Genomic DNA, 23,125 nt, shown 5'->3' with positions numbered 1-23,125 from the left:
CTGAAATTCAGGTGGTATGAAATCAAAGTCATATTTTGGCTCCTGTGGATTTGGTTTAATTTTCCTCAGCTTCAGCTTGAACTTGCATATGAGTAATGTAAGGTTAGGGTCCCCTTATTCTGTTTAGAAAACAACTACATCTTAGTGTAGGTATAGGTTTTACATGAACACGGTTAAGTGTTCTAGAATTACACTCAACAAAATAGGAATAGAAGGAAATTTCTTCACCATTGTGAAAAGTGTATATGCAAAACCAAAAGCCAACATTATTCTCAATGGAGAAAGATTAACATGTTGCCGCAAATGATGACTATAGCGAAAAAAATGTGTTTCTAACTAAGCACGGTTGTCAATTTAAAAGTGTGCGGCAACGTGTTAAAGACATTCCTCTTGAGAACAGGAACTAGGCAAGGTGCCCACTATCATCTCTCCTATCAGTATTGAAAGTATTAGTAAGAACAGTCAAGAGAAGGAAATAAAAGGTATACAAATTGACAAAGAGGAGGTATAACTTGTCTCTATATGCAAGCAATAGTATAGTATGCTTAGGAAACCCTAAATTCAGTGAGAAAGTTATTAGAGTTGACCAGTTCAGCAAAGTAGCAGTGTACAAGATCAGCATATAAAAATCAGTTGGATTCCTCTATAGTGACAAATACAGAAATGTAGCTAGGTATTGTATTGTATTGTAATACCAATTACAATAGCTAATCACAAGATGAAATACTTGAGAATAAATCTAAAGACACAAAAGACCTATGCAAAGAAAATTACAAAACTTACTACAAGAAACAAAAAGAAACCTGCGGGGGGGGGGGGGGCAGGAAATGGAAGAATATACCATGCTGACAGAAAGATAGACTCAAAATTATGAAAATGACAATTGTACCAAAGACAATCTTCAAGTCCAATGCCATCCCAATACACATTTATTTTTTCCCCCATTCTTCGACAAGATGGAAAAGGCAATTTGCAATTTTATCTGGAGTGGAAAGAAGCCGCAGATAAACAAAATACTACTGAAAAAGAGAGATAAGGTTGAGGCATCACAGTGCCTGATCTCAAATCCTACTACATGACCCTGCTGATCAAGACAGCATGGTACTAGTACAGCGACAGACACCTAGATCAGTGGAACAGAATTGAGAACCCAAAAATCAGCAAATCCACCTACATGGTCAACTGATCTTTAACAAGTAGACAAAATCAGTTAAGTGGGGAAATGACAAATGGTGTTGGCAAAATTGGAAAACCATCTACAGAAAATTTAAGCAAAACCCACACTTCACACCTTACACAAAAACTGACTCAGAGTGGATCAAGGACCTAGAAGTAAAACCAAAGACTATAAAATTTATCAGAGAAAAGCTTGGAAGAACTCTATTTCTAGAAACCCTAATCCACAGTATGAACAAGTATAATGAAAAACCTACAACCAGAGAGAATAAAATAATAAAATAGATGAATGGGACCTTCTAAGAATCAAATGCCTATGCACATCAAAAAACTTCTCCAAGAGAGCATAAGAAGGAAATTCACAGACTGGGGAACAATTTGGCAATCCCATACTGATAAGGGACTTTAATTAAATGTATAGAATACTTCAGTACCTCAACAAGAAAAAGGTAAATAACCCAATCACAAAATGGGCTCAGGATACTAATAGACATTTTATCAAAGAAGACATTCAAATGACAAACACATAATAAAGAAATGTTGAAAATCCCTAGCTATCAGAGAGATGCAAATCAAAACAACTATATCATCTCACCTCTGCAAGAATAGCAACGTTCAACAGGACAGCAAACAACAAATGCTGGAGAAGTTGTGCAAAGATTAGAACTCATAATTCACTGCTGGTGGGAATGTAAAATGGTGTAGCCACTGTGGAAGATGGTCTGATGCTTTCTCAAAAATTGGAAGCAGAAATATCATTTGACTCAACAATTCCATTCCTGGGAATATACTCTAAAGAATCCAGAGCCATAACTCATAAACACTCATGTTTGTTGCTGCTTTATTCCCAATAGCAAAGAGATGGAAGCAAACCATTTGCCCATCAACAAAGGGGTAGAAAATATGGTGGTTCCTCCACACAATGGAATATTACACAGCACTGAAAAACAGTCAACTTGTAAACCGTTATGCAACATATGGGAGCCTAGAGGACATTATACTAAGTAAAATATTTCAGTCACAAAAAGACATACCACTGTTATAAAATAGGACCAACATGGTGGGATTGGGGAGAGAATGCAAAAAGAGTGGATAGATAATGAACACTGCATTTGATCAGATGACGGGAAGAACTGTTCAAAAGGAATATATAATTAGGTATGTATGTATGACAACAATCTGGAATAAAAGGAGCATTGCGGAGAAAGTTGGGAAGGGGGAAGGGACAGGGGGAAATGTGCAAAAATGGAAAAAAAACCCAAGATATTTTTAATTTTTTTTTTTAAAGGCTAGTAAGAAGGGGGGGGATGTGAGTGTGCAGGGCGGATCACGTAAAAGCCTGAGCCCTGCCTGACGCCGTAGCTTCCTGCATATGTGCCCTAACTGTAGTCCTGCCAGGCCGCGGGGCCTCCTGGGAAGGAAGACGCGACAGGGTAACCTTTTGGAAGGTTCTGTCACGATGTGGTTCGAGCTTCTCCCTGGACTCGCCATCATGTCAGTGTGTTTGTTTATTCTGGGAGTAACCACCTCGAACATCCAGGTTCACCAACGGCGGCAAGGAGAAAAGGGTTGTTCATATTCCATACCAGTGGTGTTTGATGGAGATGGATCTCTGGGGTGAATCGCTACTACGCGTCAAAGGGTTTGGAGAACGTTGACTAAAGCATTTTTCCTGTTGGTGAAAAAAAGCAACATAGTCACTTTCCACTACTACAGAAGTCTGTTACATAATGCTTACTAAAAAGAAAATTACATCTAAAAATTACATTTGAGAGAGAGAGAGAGAGAGAAGAAAGAAAAAAATGCCTAGTGAAAGTGTGTCACTCACTTTGGCCGTATTTTCAGGAGGATGCAATCTTTGGAGAGGCACTGTTAGATTTTAAAAAAAAAAAAAGGCGTGAGGGCGAGGGAGAGAAAGAAAGAAACTGGTTCCAAGAAACGAACAGGCCTTTATTGAGTGATCTTAGAGGGACACCAAGTGACCAGCCGCACAGCATGCGGACAGGATCGAAATGGTGCATGGGCAGGTTATTTGGGGGGTTCCTTCTTATAGGGGTCCTGGGAAGGACTAAGATGGTTATTTCTCGGCATTTGGGATGTTAATTAAGTTAGGTTTGGGCCCTTTTGATCAGGCTCAGACCCTTATCAGGATCCATTAGTCTGGTCTTTGATATGACCAGCTTAGACGTTACCAGGTTTCTCGGGAATTGATCAAGCCTGATGCTGGGGGCAACTGCCATATTCTTTCTCCAGGCACAATGATAGAAAAATAGAGGGTCAGCAGAAGAGAGGCAGGCTCCTCAACAAGATGGATTGACACAGTGACTATTACAGTGGTAACAATGAGCTTGAGCATGATGCAGATCACAAGGATGGAGTAGGTTAGGGCAACGTCCAATTCTGTTCTTCCTGGGGTTGCTCAGATTGTAGTTGACTTGACGGCACTTAACAGCAATAATATAAAAAAATGTTTAAATATTGGCTCTGATGGCTTAGTGGTTAATGAATTGTGCCACCAACCCAAAGAAGGTGGTTCAAATACACCAGTTGTTCCACCAGAAGAAGATGGACACTCTTCTCCTGTGAGATATACAGCTCCTGAAAACCACCTGGAGGGTCAGCTATGAGTTGGTTCTGACTCCATGGCAATGAGATGTTGAGTATAGAAAATCTAGACTTTAAGCTGCTTTGGATATGATTTGGCAACTTTCCCTGTATTTCCACAGGGTAATAATTTGTCAAAATTGAGTTGTGATCACCCCCTTTAGATGGAGAATGGGAGGAGATTGCCCATCTTTCTCTGGCAGAGTACCTGGTGGAATTGAACTGCCTACTTGTCCTACTTCCTTAATTATAATGTTTTTGTGCCCTATATATATTTTGGTCCAGTGAAGCCCCAATTGAAATAATGTGATTATACATTATGACTCCCAGTCAATCCTTTAGTCATTTTTACTAGTCTTCTATTTTCAAAACCATTGCTAAAGTCTTACAAAATTGGGTTTTTATAAGTATCAGTAAAATTTCAAATGCACACATCTGTGTGGAGATGATTGGCTAGATACTACAAAAGCCTTTCTGTACAGCAAACATCAAATAAATGCTGATGAGGTCGTGGAGAAACTGGAACCTTTATTCACTGTTGGTAGGAGTGTAAGATGGTGCAACCACTATGGAAATCTGTATGGTGCCTTCTCAAAAAGTTGCAAATAGAAATATCATCTGACCCAGCAATTCCACTACTGGGACTATAAAGAAACCATAACTGCCACCCAAGCAGATATATACACACCCATGTTTATTGTGGCTTTGTACATAATAGCAAAGAGTTGGAAAGAACCCAAGTGCCCATCAACAAATGAATGGATAGAAGAGAAGCTCTGATATATTCCCGCAATGGAATACTATGATGCATTGAAAAACAAGAAACTCATGAAATATTATACAAAATGGGTGACCCTGGAGGACATTATGCTGAGTGAAATATCTCAGTCACAAAAGGACAAATATTGCATAGGACCACTGTTGTAAAACGGGATTAACATATCGGGGTTTAGGGGAGACTGTGAAAGAGGGGATAAATAATGTATACTGCATTGAGACAGATGAGGGAGAGAACTGTTTAAAAGGGATATATCATTAGGTATTATTGTCATGACAGGAGTCCAGAATGAAGGCTTCATAGTGGACTTAGGGGGAGGGATTGTTTAACAATGAAATAATTTTTTTTTTCAAAGAGGAGAGCTAATTGGGTGGGGGTTGGACAGGGAGAAAAGTGCAACAGTGAATGAATGGAAATTCAAAGCCTGTAAACTCATTAAAATTAATTTTTTAAAAAAAAGGTGAAAAAAGCCTTTCTGTGCACAACAGATAATTGCCATTGACCTGTCAGTCGATCATGACCCAGTTTAGGAATGCTGAGCAGGTTGAAATGTTGAGGATATATATCTTTGTAAAATGAGTTTAAAATAAACTTAATAGTATATTAACAGACTGTATTTCACCTGCCATTTTCTTTAAATGTAATATGACAGTGAATGTCATATGGACAGTGAATAGAATTGTAATATGGAGCTCTGGTGGCCTACTGGTAAGAAGCTGCACTCAGTTCAAAACCATTAGCTGCTCCATGGGAGGAAGATGACCATGCGATTTAACCAGTGGAGGGTCAGCTATGAATCTGTTCTGACTTGATTGCATACAACAACAAAACAAGAATGTATTTCACTCAAGAGCTCTTTATTTTCAATTCCCTTCAGTAGTAGCAGTCAGCCAGTGATGGTACACCCCATTTGCTAGGATCATTGCTTTTTCTCACCCTCCCTTGCTATATTAATATAACTGACATAAGGATATCACTCTTAGTTTTGTTGGTTTGATTTTTCAACAGCTGGTGCCACCTTTTTCACCAAAACCACCTGAACAACGTGGTGGTTTTTATTCTGCAGGGAATGAGTCAGCTGCATTTTTATAAATTCTATTTAGAGTTTGGATTTCTCCGAAGGACATTCCAACATGTAAGTCAAGAGAACTTTGTATTAGAATTCAAGCAGTTCTTCTTTCCCTGATACTAGTTCTCATGTCTCCACTGACATGTGAGAGACATGGAAGCAAAAAAAAGAGAAGAAATTCTATAAAGAAATTTCTTACTGAGATTAACTTTGTTTCTGAGTTTCTTTGAAAATGTAGTTAAAACATTTCATTGCTAGATTACAATCTATAGTTCCCAAGTTAATAGTGTCCTCTTATATAGTGTTTTGAAAATGGGTAAAATTTAAGTAAAATATCTATTTTTCTGCTTTCCTTAAAAATTCACAAGATGGTATTTTTTTTATAGAGTCAGGACTTACTTTGTGAACACATTTTTTTTTTTGCATTTCCTTTATATTAATCACAAGGAGCCCTGTGCACAACAGTTTAAAATCTTGGCTGCTAACCAAAAAAACAAAGCCAGCAGTTTGAACAGACAACTGCTCTGTGGGGGGAACCATGTGGCAGTCTGCTTCTATAAAGATTAATAGCCTTTAAAATCCAGTGGGACCCTTTTGCTTTGTCCTGTATGCTGTGGTGAGTCATAATACTCTTGACAGCAGTAAGTTTGGTTATTTTTATATGAACCATGCTGCATGCATCATTTTTTTAAACTTGGTTTTCATTTAATCATTTTGTTTTATAACAATAGTTACAATTGTATATTGCCATTTACAATGTCTTGTCAAAACCTCACTGTGTCTCCCCTTTCTCTTCACCCTACTCATTCATTTGTTAATCTCTGCTCCCTCTCCCTTCCCTCCTATCCCTGACTGTCAGCCATCCACTCTTTCATCTGTGTGTAAACTTTTCCTTGGTCTCTTTCGCCCACCCTCATTCACCTCCCCTGGCCGAATTTGATCAGTTATGCATGTTGTTCCAGATTGTGAATTGCAATATGCAAATTTATCTGATTGTCAGTTCATTTCAGGTTGATCTTTCCTTTACCTATTCCATTATAGTGTTTGTTTATCCATTTTATTTCTTCTCTCCCTGCCCCTTTCCCTTTAACTGTATTATTTTTATCACAACGGTCTTATGTAATTGTACAGTATTTGTCCGTTTGTGACTGAATTATTTCACTGAGACCATGCATCATTTTTAATTCATACCATTTCTATAAGGAATAGAACTTTTCATTCCCATTTGACAGTTAAAGAAAATTAACCTCTCCAGTAAGTATGTAGAGAGGTGACACAGAAGTTAGAATTCTCAATCTTTTTCTGTGTCATTGGTCCTACAATTCTTTATTGGGTCTAAAGAACTCTGGTCGCATAGTGGTAAGAAGCTGCACTGTAATCCCAAAGGCATGTGGTTCGAGGCCAACAGCTGCTCTGCAGAAGAAGGATGGGCAGTCTCCTCCCATGTGATTAACTGCCTCTGAAAATCACTGGAGGAGGGTTGGTTCCAACTTTATGTTATACAACAACAGTGAAACAATAGATATGGAAATACTTTCAAATACATAATGGTCTTAGCTTACCTGTGATGAACATTTCTGTAATGGTTGTCTTTTTTAGATTGTAATCAATGAAGCAGTGAAAAATTATAGATGTGATTTAAATATGGGGTTTTTTTTTTCAAATTAGTGGAAAAAACCTCTATTTTACAGAGCTAATAGTTAAGGTGCAAAATTAACATAGCCCTGAACTGACAGTAAAGTTCCAACTTTGTACAATATCTTAATCCTTTGCAAGCGTTTTTTTATGAAAAAAAAAAATTTGTTTTTCAGAAATTCTGCATGCCTCCTCCATCCTCAAATTTTCTAGCTGATATAATTGGATTGCGAATGAAACAAACAAATGGGGATCTTCCAAGAATGATGGAAGGTATGGCTGTGACCCATGATGATTTGTTGATTACAAAAGATAACCATGGCTATATTTATGTGGGGTCATTATTGGTGGAAGATCTATCAACAGTCTGTGGTATGCAGATGATACAACCCTGCTTGCTGAAATTGAGGAGGACCTGAAGCACTTGCTGTAGAGGGTCAAGGACTGCAGCCCCCAATATGAATTGAAGCTCAATGTCAAGAAGACAAAGATTCTCACCACTGGGCCAATTGGCAGCATCGGGATGGATGGTGAAGATATTGAGATTGTTCACAGCTTTAGTTTGCTTGGCTCCACAGTCAACCCTCTTGGCACCAGCAGCCAGGAAATTAAAAGGCGCATTGCCATGGGAAAGTCTGCTGTTAGGGACCTCTCCAAAGTACTGAAGAGTAATGGTGTCTCTCTGGCGACTAAGGTGCGTCTGATACAGGCCATGGTCTTTGCAGGCACTTGTTATGGATCAGAGAGTTAGACAATGACCAAGGAGGATAGAAGGAGAATTGATGCCTTTGAGCTGTGGTGCTGGAGAAGAGTATTGAGAGTACCATGGACTGCTAGGAAAACAAACAGATTAATCCTGGAAAGAGTTAAACCGGGTGGCTCCTTGGAGGCAAGGATCCTGAGGCTCCATCTAACATACTTTGGACATGCTTTAAGGAGAGACCGGTACTTGGAGAAGGACATCATTCTTGGTAGGGTGGAGGGAGAGCTCAGAAGGGGAAGGCCCTCTATGAGGTGGATTGATTCAGTGACTTGGGGTAATTGGGATGGGAGTGTCAGAGACAGTGCGACTGGCACAGGACAGAGCAGAGTTTAGGGCTGTTGTACATAGGGTCACTATGAGTCGCAAGTGACTGGCACATAACAACAACAACATATTTGTAAGGCATTTATTAACCAAGTCTTATTGTAGTTGCCTTCTTAGAGGCAAAGACAGTAAAATTTCATCTCATATTTTGGTCATGTTGTCAGAAGGGATGGTTCTTGGGAAAGGACATCATGTTTGAAAAGATAGAGTGACAGTGAAAATGAGGAAGACTTGCAAGGAGGTAGCTTGAAGAGGTGACTAACATTGGGCTTGAGGATGGTGCAAAACAGAACAGAATTCAGATTTATTGTTCATTGGGTTACACTGTGAGTCATAACTGACTTGATGGTATCCAAGAATGACATCAGCAACACAAGAAAGAAGACAGGCATGGAGTAAGGACTCAGGATAATTTTTGTTGACTGAATTAAATTGCTCTTTCACTGTTTTCTACCAGTTTTTCTTCTGTAATGAATGTTTCCTTCACATAGCCCTCTCACCCTACTACTCTCCTAATCCAGACTCTGAAGAATTTTTTGCTGGGTTATTACAAAACTACCTTACCCATATGTTTGAGGTTAATCTTTCTTAAAACCCTGTTTTGGTTTCACTTCCTTTTTTTGTGAGCTTTATTCCCCCCCCCCCTTTCTATATTTAATGAGAAGAACACTATGCCTGGAAGGGTGACGGAACAGCACAGGAGAGAAAGACCCCAGACGAGACGGATAGACATGCTAAGTGGGCCGATGGGGTTAAGTGTATTGGAGTCATTGAGACTGGCTAAGGACAGGGCAGGGTGCAGAGCTGTTGTAGATAGGGTTGCTATGAGTCGCAGGCGATTTGATGGCACATAAAAACGACAATATTGAATAACAGACTGAAGTCTACACTATTAAGCCTGACTCACATAATGCCCTTGAAGTAATTTCTCTGTGAGGCTTGTTTCCCACATTACTGTTCTACACAGACCATTTTTTTTTCCTCCCCTCTGCTATTCATATTTCTACCTTTCTTGGAATGCCCTATTTTCCAGTTAGGATGCTTTGGCTCTTGCAGTTGTAAGAACTAGCCACTCATTCATGCTACCTTGAACAAAAGGGAGTTCTTTTGAAGGCGGCACAGGAACCATAAAGCCAGCAGTAACTTAAGTGTCTCTAGAGAAAAACTGTACTTCCTGCCTCTCATGGCATCTTTTCTGTTTCTTTCTTCTGACTGTTCAGTTCTCTTATTTTCTAGTTCTGACTGAATCAGTTTAATTACTGTAGTCCCATGAGCCTGTGGATGGGTTGCTTTTGAGCCAGGTCCTCACTCATATGATAAGCTGGGTGGTGCATAAGAAGGTGGCTACAGGGAGAATAGGTTTAGGTAGAACAGGCTATTGGGAGTTACATGCACCGTAATGGATAGTTCAACCATCTTTTGTCTTGTCTTGAAGACTCAGCTACCCTTTTTCTCTCCTGAAATAGCAGTGACCATAGCCATTTTTGTTATAACTCACTTGGGACTTTCTCTCTTTCTATGTTCTTATAACCCGCTGGAGAAGCTCAATATCAGCTGTGAAAACTAGACCCAGAGCTGATTGTGGAACAGACCACCAACTCCTCATATGCAAGTTCAAGCTGAAGCTTGAGGAAAATTAAACCAAATCCACGGGAACCAAAATACAACTTTGCGTCTATCCCACCTGAATTTCAGAACCATCTCAAGAACAGGTTTGAGGCCTTGAACACGAATGAGTGAAGACTAAATGAGTTGTGGGAGGATATCAAGGGTATCATCTAAGAAGAGTTCAAACATTCACTACAAAGACAGAAAAGGAAGAAAAGACCAAAATGGATGTCAGAAGAAACTCTGAATACTGCACTGGAGCGCAGAGAAGCCAAAGCACAGGGAAGAATTCAAGATACTAGAGAGCTGAACAGAAGATTTCAAAAGGCAGCACGGGATGACAGAGTAAAATATTACAATGAAATGTGCAAGGAGTTGGAGTCGGAAAACCAAAAGGGTCGAATTTGCTCAGCATTTCTTAAGCTCAAGGAACTGAAGAACAAATTCAAACCTTGAGTTGCTGTAATCAAGGATGCTTTAGGCAGAGTATTAAACAGATCCAGGAAGTATCAAAAGAAGATGGATAGAATATACTGAGTCATTGTATCAAAAGGAATTGGCAGACAGAAGACTTTAATGAAGCAACATATGAGCAAGAGCCTATGGTGATGAAGGAAGAAGTTCAAGCTGCTTTGAAGGAAATAGCAAAAAAATAAGGCCCCAGGAATAGATGGTATACCACTTGACATATTTCAGCTAACAGATGCTGCCCTGGACGTGCTCACCAAGTTGTGTCAAGAAATCTGGAGAACAACCACTGGAAGAGATCTATATTTGTTCCCATTCCAAAGAAGGGTGACCCAACAGTGTGTGGAAACTATAGAACAATATCGTTGATTGCACATGCAAGCAAGATTCTACTGAAGATTGTCCAAAAATGACTGGAACAGCACATCAGCAGAGAACTGGCAGAAGTCCAGGCTGGGTTTAGAAGGGGTTGTGGTACTAGGGCTATTGTAGCTAATGTTAGATGGATCTTGGCTGAAAGGAGAGAATACCAGAGGAATGCCTATCTGTGCTTCATTGATTATGCAAAGGCGTTTGACTGTGTGGACCATAACAAACTGTGGCTGACTCTGAGAAGAATGGGAATCCCAGAACACTTGATCATGCTAATGCGAAACTTATACTTGAACCAAGAGGCAGTCATCAGAACAGAGCAAGGAAACACTGCATGATTCAAAATTGGGAAGAGCGTACGCCAGGGATGTGGCCTGTGTCCATACCTTTTCAACCTGTATGCAGAACAGATCATCCGAGAGGCTGGGCTCTGTGAGGAGAAATGCGGCATCAGAATTGGTGGAAGATCTATCAACAATCTGCATTATGCAGATGACACAACCCTGCTTGCTGAAACTGAGGAGGACTTGAAGCGCTTGCTGCTCAGGGTCAGGGACTGCAGCCTTCAATATGAGGCTCATATTGAAGATAAAGATTCTCACCACTGGACCAATTGGCAGCATCAAGATGGATGGTGAAGAGATTGAGATTGTTCACAGCTTTAGTCTGCTTGGCTCCACAATCAACACTCTTGGCACCAGCAGCCAGGAAATTAAAAGACATATTGCGATGGAAAGTCTGCTGTTAGGGACCTCTCTAAAGTACTAAAGAGCAATTGTGTGTCTCTGGAGACTAAGGTGCGTCTGGTACATGCCATGGTCTTTGCAATCACTTGTTATGCATCAGAGAGCTGGACAGTGACCAGGGAGGATAGAAGGAGAATTGATGCTTTTGAGCTTTGGTGTTAGAGAAGAGTTCTTAGAGTACCAGGGACTGCTAAGAAAACAAACGGATTCATCCTGGAGAGGGTTAAATCGGGCTGCTCCTTGGAGGCAAGGATTCTGAAGCTTCGTCTGACATACTTTGGTCATGTTGTAAGGAGGTACCGGTCCTTGGAGAGGGACATCATGCTTGGGAGTGTGGAGGGCAGGCGCAGGAGGGGAAGGCCCTCTGGGAGGTGGACTGATTCGGTGACTGGGGCAATTGGGATGAGTGTGTCGGAGACAATGAGATTGGCACAGGACAGAGCAGAGTTTAGAGCTGTTGTACATATGGTCGCTACAAGTTCACAAGCAACTCGACGGCACATAACAACAAGATAACCCTATTAGATTGCAAATTCCTTCAAAGTGGTGGCTGGGTCTTAATGCATCTTTGGATTTGCAGTATTTTTTTGGCTATGCAATATTAAGAGACAGGTCTTCTGAAGTCTTTTAAAACAAGACATATGCAAATTAATGTTTCATTTTCCTTCTTGTTTCAGAGTCTTCACCTTCAGCCACTGTGAAAGCCGCTGTCAACATACAGAATAACCCCATCATTCAGAAGTATGGCTATAAGAGAGTGGGCTTGACCAAGTGCCTTCTGACAAAGGAAGAAATGAAAACACATAACTTTCCATTACAAGGTTGGTTTATTCATAACCAAACACCTAGAGGGAGGGAGTCACTGGGCCTAGGGGCTCAGGGGACAATCAAGGTTGATTGTTACAACATAGCCCACACAGACTGTTAGGTATAGTGGCCTTAAACACTTGTGAGTGAGCATCTAAGGTGCAACTATGTATATGAATGATTAAATACCATTTAAATTTTCACCTAAATGCTAATTTAAAAGTAAATAAATGATAAGATTGGTTGAGATTTAATCTGTTCTTGGTAACCTGTAAGAACATTTAACAGTTCATTTAAAAACATGCATTTTTCTGTCAGCTCTTTAAATGGCCTTTTCTTATGTATTTAACTTTCTATTGTTTCATGCTGTGGAGTTGTAATTGACTTATAGCTGACACTGCAGTGGGTTTTCAGAGATTGTAAATTGCATGGGATGTAAATTGCATCTTTTCCCCAACAACCTGTTGGTGGACACAAACTGCCTCTGGGTTGGTAGTACAACTCCTTACCCTTAGGCCACCAGAGCTCCCTCATCTATTTGTAAGGACAGTATTTTAAGTAGAGTTTTCCAACAAATCAGATGAGTACTGTGATTGGTACAAAGATTATTTTAGGTAGTATTGATGGATATTACATATAGAGTATTGAAACAATTCCTTTTTCTGTTTTCTTTCATTCTCAGTATATCAAAGTGAAGTCGATGTATCTTTAATACTGCTCCACTACTTCTAATCCACTTCCCATTCCACCCTTAGTTTTTGGTTTGTTTTTTGGACCTGGTCTGGGTTCAGAGCCTTGATCAGTTATAAAACAAGGATTTGGTAAAATTGCTTTTTCTTTTTCAGGTTGGTTAAAAATGGAGGCTAGCCCTCTCACCCTACTACTCTCCTAATCCAGACTCTGAAGAATTTTTTGCCGGGGTTATTACAAAGCTACCTCTTGTGACTTGACTTTACCCATATGTCTGAGGTTAATTTTTGTTAAAAGATTGTTCAGTGCTGGAGATGTGGTTCCTCACTATTTATGGTTGCCTGTTCAAATATGTTGTTGTTGTTGTTATGTGCCATCAAGTCGCTTGCGACTCATAGCGACCCTATGTACAATAGCCCTAAACTCTGCACTGTCCTGTGCCAATCGCACTGTCTCTGACACTCCCATTCCAATTATTCCAGTCACTGAATCAATCCACCTCATAGAGGGCCTTCCCCTCCTGCGCCATCCCTCCACCCTCCCAAGCATGATGTCCCTCTCTAAGGACCTGTCTCCTCACAGCATGTCCAAAGTATGTTAGACGGAGCCTCAGAATTCTTGCCTCCAAGGAGCCACCCGGTTTAACCCTTTCCAGGGTAAATCTGTTTGTTTTCCTAGCAGTCCATGGTATTCTTAATACTCTTCTCCAGCACCACAGCTCAAAGGCATCAATTCTCCTTCTATCCTCCTTGGTCATTGTCTAACTCTCTCTTGCATAACAAGTGATTGCGAAGACCATGGCCTGTATCAGACGCACCTTAGTCTCCAGAGAGACACCATTGCTCTTCAGTACTTTGGAGAGGTCCCTAACAGCAGACTTTCCCATGGCAATGCGCCTTTTAATTTCCTGGCTCCTGATGCCAAGACTGTTGACTATGGAGCCAAGCAAACTAAAGCTGCGTACAATCTCAATCTCTTCATCATCCATCCTGATGCTGCCAATTGGTCCAGTGGTGAGAATCTTTGTCTTCTTGACATTGAGCCTCAATCCATATTGTAGGCTGCAGTCCTTGACCCTCTGCAGCAGGCGCTTCAGGTCCTCTTCAATTTCAGCAAGCAGGGTTGTGTCATCCGCATAACGCAGATTGTTGATAAATCGTCCACCAATCCTGAATTTTGGACATAAAATAATTTGTTAGCATAAAAATGTACCATATGTACACTTGGGACACATTTATACAGAGCACCTTATTCATTGTTTATCTTCAGTGCCTTCATTTCATCTTAACTACTTACTTTTATTGCCCATTTGTAGCTAGTTATACTAGTTTTCCTTGTACAATGTTGTTTTTGTGTACGGTCTAGTTGGACCTGACGCATAGCTGACTGTCCAGCTGGTTTTCACAAGCAGTAAGGGTATTGCACAAAAGGAGATTGGGTATTCTTCTCCCAGTTGGTGGATTCAAACAGTTTTCCTTTGCATTGGCTTAACAGTTCCTTACCACTAAGCTCATAGTAATAGGAAAATTCCCGATAAAAACCAGCCTCATTAAAATATAATGAATATATATCGTGAAACTCACCCAAGTCCTCGTGGCATAGTGCGCAAGTATCTGGCTGCTAACTGAAAGGTTTGAGTCCACCAGCTGCTCCTAGAGAAGAAGGTGTGCACTCTGTGCTGGCAAAGATTTCGAGCCTTGACGACCCACCAGATGGTCACTATGAGTCAGAACCAAGTTGGTGGGGATCCAGGGAGCCTGGCACAGTGTTTCAGCACTTGGCTGCTAACTGGAAGTTCGGTAGCTCAAACCCACCAGCTGCTCTTTGGGACGGAGACATGGCAATCTGCTTCCATAAAGATTCCAGCCTTGACAGCCCAGGAGGAAGGCATTTGGTCACTATGAGTCACAGTCAACTCAGTAGCAGTGTGTTGGCTTTCTTCTGTTTTGTCATCCACCTGTTTAAAATGTACGATTCAGTGGCCTCTGAAAAGTGTTGTATCGTCTCACAACTACCAATTTTAGTTCACTTTCACTACCTGCCAAAGAAATCCCATGTCCATTAGCAGTCACTCATTTTTCTTCAACTCCCACAACCCCAGGCAACCACTATTGTACCTTCAGTTTTTAGAGTTACCTATTCTGGACATTTAATATGAATAGAATACATGAGCACTTGTGGCTGTGTTCTTTTCTTAAACGTGTTTTCAAAGTTCATCTGTCTTGCACCTTGTATTAGTCCTTTCTTTCCAGTGCCAAATAATAAAGTAATAATCCATGTGTTGCTATACACTGTTTTATTTATCCATGTATCATTTGATAGACTTGGGTTATTTTCACTCTTTGTCTTTTATGGGTAGTGCTGCTATGAACATTCATATCCACATTTTTATGTCAGCCCATGTCTTCATTTCTCTTGTATGAAATAGCTGGGAGTAGAACTGCTCAGTCAAAATGTTATTTCTACATTTAACCTTTTGTGGAACTGCAGACTTTTAAAAAGCAACTGCATTCATACTAGCAAGTAGTATATGTCCTTACCAACGCTTGTTTTTATCATTCTTTTTGTAATAGCCATTCTAGCTCTAAGGAAGAAAGGTGGGCAATCTCCTGTGCTATTTGTTTTTGTTGTTGTGTGCTGTTGGGCTGGAACCGACCCATAGCTCGCCCTTTGGTAGGTTTTCAGAGGCACTAAATCCAACAGGAGGAGACTGTTCTTTCTCCCATGGAGAAGCTGGTGGATTTGAACTGAATACCTTTAGGTTGGCTGTGAACCCACTGGAGGCTCAGCTGTCAGACTATTCCAAAGATTGCAGTGAGTCCAGTGGGTATAAAGTGTCATCTCATTGTGATACTGATTTGCATTTCCCCCAATGATTAATGATACTGAGCATCTTCTCATGTGCTTTTAATCATTTGTATATCTTTCTGGAGAAATATCCGCTCAGATTTGCCTGTTTTTTTAAATTGGATTATTTGTCTCTTTATTATTGTTGTTGTTTACCATCAAGTCAGACCTAACCCATAGCTGACCCACTGGCGGATTTTCAAACGGAGTTACATGGAAGGAGATTACAAGGAAGACTGTGTGTCTTTCCCCCACAGAGCAGCTGGTGGCCTCAAACCATAGGACTTCAGTGCAGCTTCTTGGCATTGAGTTAGAAAAAAATTTTTTATATATTCTGGTACGGGAGAAGAGTCTTGAACATACCATGCACCGCCAAAAAACCAAATAGGTCTGTCTTGGAGAGGGTGAAATCCTTGGAGGAAGCTTCTCATTGAAGGCTAGGATGTTAAAGCTCTGTCCCACATACTTTGGGCACATGGCTAGGAAAGATCAGTCCTTGGAGAAGGACGGATGGCTCAGGAGAGAGAGACCCTGGATGAGATGGATTGATAAAGTTAACTGGGGGAATGGGGGTTGATGTGTCTGAATTAGTGAAACTGGTTCAGGACAGGGCAAGCTTCAGAGCTGCTGTACATAAGGTAGCAATGAGTCACAGGTGTCTTGAAAGCACATAACAATAGTCTGGAAATATAATTTTCTTTTAAAACAAATTTAAGTAGAAAGGGCATCAGGAAAATGGAGTTAATACATACATCATAGAATTGCTGTGAGGATTAAAGGAATTAATGTGCTTAAAGTGGTTCCTGATACATAAGAGAAAAATAGAAAGTTTTGTTTTAATTATTGTTACTACTCATAAAACTCTGGTGGAGGTAAGAAGCTATGCTGCAATCCTAAAGGACCATAGTTTGAATCCACCAGCTGCTCTGTAGGAGAAAGACATATAGTCCCCTCCCTCAGAAAACTTACTGCCTCAAAAAACCTGTTGGCAAGTCAGCTATGGGTTGGTTCCGACTAGACATGGGAAATGGTTATTAAATATAGTGAATACACAGGCAGCATGCATGTTTGCATTACTGATAACCAACTCATACTTCATACTTGACTCACTTTGGGGTTTCCTAGGCTGTAGCTCGCAGAGGAAGTGATTGCCTGCCTTTCTCTCATGGAGTCACTAATGATTTTGAACTGTCAAAAAAGATTTGCCTTTTGATCAGTAGCAAAAATAAGAGGGGAAAAATTTAGAATGGTTAGTGTGATAACACCATTTGTTTTCAGTAAACAATTAGCAACTAAAAGAGAAAATAAAGTGGGCAGCAGATAAAATGGTTCCTAGATTTAGAGATACTTCTCTTTTCTGAATTAACTAGTGTTTCCCTCCCGCCTCATCTGTTAATTTCAAAAAATAAAGGTAAGTCTTCATGTGGGGGTTTGGATGAAAGACGTGACTGTTAAGCTTCCTGCCTATGGTGAAATCCTTTCAGATGTTCACAGTGGTGAAATCTCATTCTTTCTGTTGGTTTACATAGGAAGAAAGAGGTCAGGTGCTGTCATTTGCATACTTTTTTATCCTTGCTTAAAACCTGCATGTGGTGGGGTCCATTGGTGTGTAGTCCATAGGGTGGTGTGTTGTTAACCCAAAAGTGGCCAATCCACCAGTGACTTTACATATTTATTTATAAAGTCTACTTAGTTTATAGCATTGCTTAGGTCCTCAGTTTACTTGCTGATATTGTGGTCACTGGGATAAGGGATCTAAGACCTTGCCTTCTCTGAGTAAAGGATTCAACTCAGGAAGCAAAGCTTTTGCACAAATTGCCTTTATTGAAGAGAAAGAGATAGCACTGCACTGTAGGAACCAGCGCATAGCTGGTAGGCTAGCAGGTTTTCAGAGGCTGTAGGTTGTTACTCTGGAGGAGATTGTACATCTTTATTCCATGGAGCAGCTGGTGGATTCAAACCACCTGTCTTCGGGTTGGCAACACAACTCCTTACCACTAAGTTACTAGAACTCCCTGCCATCCCTAATTTGTATTACTTAACAAGCATTTTACTCATTTTTCTCCTAGGTCTTTCTGACTACAATAACTTTGTCCCTACTAAATGCAGTGGTTCTATAATGGACAATAGCCCTCTCTTTGGACTTGGCTGTGAAATGGCAAGTACTTCTTTTAATTTTTTTTTTTTTCACCTGGAGTGGAGCAAAAGCTAGTCAGAAGACCGCTGGGCAAAGTAAAGATGATTTCTTGAATCTCAGGCATCAAAAGACCAGTGCATTCAGTTCTAATATTTAGTTTAAATTGCTGGAAAGTGTATACCCTTACTTAGTTGGTATGTTTAATGAAATCTTTGCATGTTAGTAGACATTCACTTTTCTGACTTTTGAACATGTATATGTCCTCTATCTTTTAGACAAGTATTTTATTTTGTTGCCCTAGAAGTTTTGCCTCACTTACTATTGACTTGACTTCATTTTCATACAATGATGATCAGAAATTTTACTTTGTCTGATTCTCCATTCAAAGACAGTGCATCCCCTCACCTAGTACTCAGGAAACAACTTCTCAATTCACAGGAGAGTGGCTGGTACCTCAGGTTGGTTGGAGTCTGACAGATGAGTAGTGGTCGTGCCCTGACTTTAAGGAGCCTGGTACTGTGGTAGTTAAGTGCTTGATTAGGATCTGGAATATCAATAGTTTGAACCTACCAGCTGCACCACAGGAGGAAGATGTGGTGTTCTGCTCCCATCAAATAGAGCCTTGGAGATTCTATGAGGCAGTCTGCTCTGTCCTATTAGGGTAGTTCTGAGTCAGAAAAGAACTTGATAGCAATGGGCTTCTTCTGACTTTGCCTTTAGAAAATATGCTAGTTTGCACAAATTTCTTAACTGTTCTGAAACTCTACTTCCCTCTTTTTGAAGTGAGAATAAGAATAGAATTTTTGAGTAGAGGCTACCTGATAGGGTTAGTATGAAATGTTCTGGTGGCCAGTTGGTAAGAAGCTGTGCTGCAATCCCAAAGGCACGTGGTTCAAATCCACCAGCTGTTATGTGGGAGAAGGATGGGCAATTTCCTCCTGTGCAATTTATTGTCTCTTAAAATCTGTTGCAGGGTCAGTTATAAGTTAGTTCCAACTTGAAGACATACAGGAACAGTATAATATTAAATGATAAGCATGTACTTAATATATGTTAACTATTACTAGTGCTTAGCGTGGTACTGGGAATGTAGAAAGCACTCGCAGACAGCAGCAGATACGATTCTACATGCTATTCCATTCATCTTTCTTTGAGTATATCTTTTTGGAGAAGGATTTACTGATTCTACTAAGGGTAACATTTAGCAAGCTGTGTAACTTTAATTTCACTCAAGACCCTCTAGTCTGAAAAACACTGCTATTTCTACAGAGACTCCAGGACCTTTGGGTAGATGGCAAATCATGTAGCCAGAATAATGGAAAGAAACAGAAGTTTTCATAGTTCAGCAGCCTAACTGCATTTTGGTTGTTTCAGTGTCTCACATCCAAGGGGAGAAAAGTAACACGCATCTCACTGGTTGCTGAAGGAGGCCGCTGTATTATGGATGAGTTTGTTCAGCCTGACAGTCAGATTCTGCGCTCCCTCACCAGGTATTCTTTACCTCAGCGCCAACTCTTCCTACTAGCTGTCACACCAAGTGTGGAATGAGACTTAATGGGAATGGTTCATCATTTCTCTTGGTTGTCATTGCGTACCTTCAAGTTGGAACCAACCCATAACTGACCCTCCAGCATGTTCAGAGGCAATAAGTCACAAGAAAGGAGACTGTCCATCTTTCTCCTATGTAGAACCTGGTAGATTCGAATGACATACTTTTGTGTGGGCATCACAATTCCATTCCTTACCACTCAGCCACCAGATTTTCCTAGTTAGGTATTATCTGTCTACATTTTATCAAAAGAAGAACTGGTGCAACACATCAATAAATCCTAGTGCTGAAACTGCATAATGTTGATTATCATGCTGCTGCTCTTTTAAGACATACTCCTAGCCTCCTTATTGTTAAGACATTAATTTAGTATCTTTATGGTCACAGAATCTAATTGTAATCATTATTCAGTAACCACTGACCAGATGGATGTGTTCTGCTAAGACTTGAAAAATCTGCAAATCATCATTTGGCCATTATCCCCAAAGAGGGTTCATCTGCCTTGATAGCCCTTACCTGCCATCCCCTTACCCTCCACCAACACAGCCTGAGATGAAATTCTGCCATCACAGAAGTCTAAAGCTCAGAATTGTATTAGTCTTTCTTTCCAAAGACTACACAGATTAAATTTCAAGCAAAGAAAAAGCCAGTGAAAAGGCATTCCACTTGTATAGAAACAGGCTTCTGTAAATAGAGAGGCCGTGATAGTGATATTAGAAGCTGTGACATTACAAAAATATGAGACCATGAATGTCTGATGTAGAGATTGGAATACTCTGTAGCCATTTAAGAGGATGTACTGTGTTTGATGTGAAACTTGGTTGTGATAGATTTCAGATGAGGAAATCATGTTATAAAGTAATATGTATCTTCTAATTGCGTTCTTATTAAAATACAGATGAATAGATATTATGACAGAATAAAGTGAAAAACCTCTGTTTGGTAGAATTGTGAGTAATTTTACATTTTCTTGCTTGCTTGTTTGTCTTACACATTGGCCTAGTGTTAAGAAGCTGTGCTGCAATTCCTAAGGTGGTATACAGTTTGAATCTACCAGCTGCTCTATGGGAGGAAGATGGACAAACTCCTCTCATGCAGTTAACTCCCTCTGAAAACCTGCTGGAGAGTCAGCTATGGGCCAGTTCTGACTCAACAGTATACAACAACAAGAACAGCTTAATAAACATGTGAAATTAAAAAAAATATAAAAATTGCTAACATCCTGGCTTACCCATTTCTCCTATTAATAGCTTCTCAGGAATCAAAAAGAAGATCCTTGACCCAGTGACAACCAAACTCAAAGATGTACAGAAACAGTTAAAAGCACTGCTTCCTCCCGATGCGGTGTTAGTGGGCCACTCTTTAAACCTGGACCTCAGGACACTGAAAGTGAGATTCTGGTTTAGGACTTCGTTTTTACCCATATAAATCCTCGACTTTGCTTATCTCAGATGTAAAGCCTTGAGCTCAGCCCACTTGCTTTTGCTTTTATAGGTTTGCCACTCATTATTCTCTCTTTCCTCCTTAGATGACACACCCATATATTATTGATACATCATTGCTGTATGTCAGAGAGCAGGGCAGAAGATTTAAGCTAAAGTTCTTAGCTAAAGCTATTTTGGGGTAGGTTTATCTGCTTTATTATCCTGATAAATTTGCACATACATTAATTACTCTTATCAAACTCAGAACTCAAACTCATTGCCATTGAGTCGAACTGACTCAGAGCTGACCCTCTCAGCTGGGTTTTCAGAAGCTGTTAACTTCCACAGGACACTGCCCACCTTTTCTCCTGAGGGTGCCGCTGGTGGATTTGAATTACCAGAGAGGCACTGCCAAAGTTCTCGATTAGTGTATAGTATCTCACTGAATGCACATTGCAATTGAATGCATATTGCAAAATTCAAAATCTCTGTTCTACTTGTTTGGAAATAATTTCTTTCATTTCTTAAGGCTCTTGGAAACTCAACTCCAAAGAGAGGGATGAGTTCCCGTACATGCTTTTCTAGTTATCCTTCTATTTTTACACTACTGTCACGGGAGTGGAGGGGTGAGGATGCGTAGGGGCAAAACCACAGGGCTACACAGTTTGGTGGGTAAGGGGGGGGCGGGGAGCAATTGGGAAGCATGCAGGCAAAAAAGACAGGGTAATGATGGGCAAGGTCCAACAGTGATTAATTTTATAAAGCATAATGCATGAGAATGATTGTATGAAACACAATGTAAATGAAGAATAGTCTGAAACACAGTGTGTACAAACTTTATAAACAAACCAATAAAAACAAAAAAACAGAGAGGTATAAAGAAATTGTAAGAATAGAGAAAAGAGTTTATATTCCCAGCAGAAGCTTGTTGGATGGAACCAGCTAGGGAAAGACAGGGAAATGACCCTAACACCTATATTCCTATACTGAATAAACACAACACACACACACTTATAGTTGTTATAGTATGGTTTAAAATAACCAATAATCTGTAAACACACTAGAAAACTGGTTGAATCAATTATATGTCAAACGGAGTAGGAGCCCTGATGGTTCGGTAGTTAAAGCATTTAGCTGTTATCCATAAGTTCAAACCCAGCAGTTGCTTGCTCCATAGGAGAAAGATGTGGCAGTCTACTTCTGCAAAGATTCTGAGTTCAAAAAAAGCCAATTAAAAAAAAAAAGGGCGACTCAAAGCAACCCTCCATTAGATTTCTGAAGCTGTGAATTCTAAGGAGAAGAGACTGCGCATCTTTCTCTCATGGGGCTGCTGGTCAGGCCACCCAAGGCACTCAGCCAGTTTGCAATGGGTCATGCTACCAGAGCTCCCTCCATACAGATTTTCACCCTTGAAAACTGTGGGGCAGTTCTAGTCTGTCCTGTAAGGTCACTATGAGTAGAAATTGATGTTCAGTAGAATATATAGAATCTGCATATAGTAATACAGTAACCTCTCTAAGATAATAGTGAAAAGGAAAGGGAGATGCAGAGCAAGATCTGTGTCTTTACACACCTAGATAGCATTATGATACAGACTTGATATTATCAATGTATGTATATTAAGTTTAAAGAAATAAAATCAAACCTACCGAGAAAGGATTCAGCTATACATCTAGAATAGATACTGTATGCAAATAGAAAATGTCTGGAAGAGAATTTGAAATCACAGTTACAGCATTTTCTGAATGTGACAAGGAACTGGCTTAGAAAGGGGCCAGAGTTTTTTCAGTAGGCTTTTTAGTCCTTATGCTCTTACTGTTGTGGATCCCCAGCACATCTCTCTGAGCCTAGAACTTAGCTAGAGCAAAGGATTTCATATTGTGATGCAAGTTTGAAAATTAGCCATGGACCCAGGATATCTGAGGTGACTGGAAGAGCTTGTTATTAATAACGCCCCTGGGTATATCAGTTTTACTTTGACTTTGCAGAAAAGACATACAGTGTCCAAACAGTATTGGTCATGATGCAACAGAAGATGCTAGGACAACCCTTGAATTGCTTCGGTATTTCCTTAAGTATGGGCCAAAGAAGGTTAGTATCCTGAATCAGTATGTTTGCCTTTCGTAAA

The 23,125-nt window shown here is 40.2% G+C and overlaps 1 protein-coding gene across 1 annotated transcript in view; it reads left to right on the top strand.

Moving 5' to 3' along the window:
* LOC102861220 (putative RNA exonuclease NEF-sp-like) overlaps positions 1-23,125 on the top strand; it is a 49,411-nt gene that overhangs the window by 10,037 nt on the left and 16,249 nt on the right. Inside the window, exons 3-11 of the mRNA XM_006892706.1 lie at positions 5,567-5,693; positions 7,439-7,535; positions 11,903-11,914; positions 12,236-12,364; positions 17,957-18,045; positions 19,399-19,514; positions 20,824-20,962; positions 21,102-21,196; positions 22,986-23,088. Of these exons, the coding sequence (XP_006892768.1) occupies positions 5,567-5,693; positions 7,439-7,535; positions 11,903-11,914; positions 12,236-12,364; positions 17,957-18,045; positions 19,399-19,514; positions 20,824-20,962; positions 21,102-21,196; positions 22,986-23,088 (907 nt within the window). The remainder of the gene's footprint in view (positions 1-5,566; positions 5,694-7,438; positions 7,536-11,902; positions 11,915-12,235; positions 12,365-17,956; positions 18,046-19,398; positions 19,515-20,823; positions 20,963-21,101; positions 21,197-22,985; positions 23,089-23,125) is intronic.

Source organism: Elephantulus edwardii, unplaced genomic scaffold, assembly GCF_000299155.1.
Source record: "Elephantulus edwardii isolate Elephantulus edwardi_28Jun2011 unplaced genomic scaffold, EleEdw1.0 scaffold00117, whole genome shotgun sequence".
NCBI classification, from domain to species: domain Eukaryota; kingdom Metazoa; phylum Chordata; class Mammalia; order Macroscelidea; family Macroscelididae; genus Elephantulus; species Elephantulus edwardii.
This window is presented reverse-complemented; position numbering and strand designations above follow the sequence as displayed.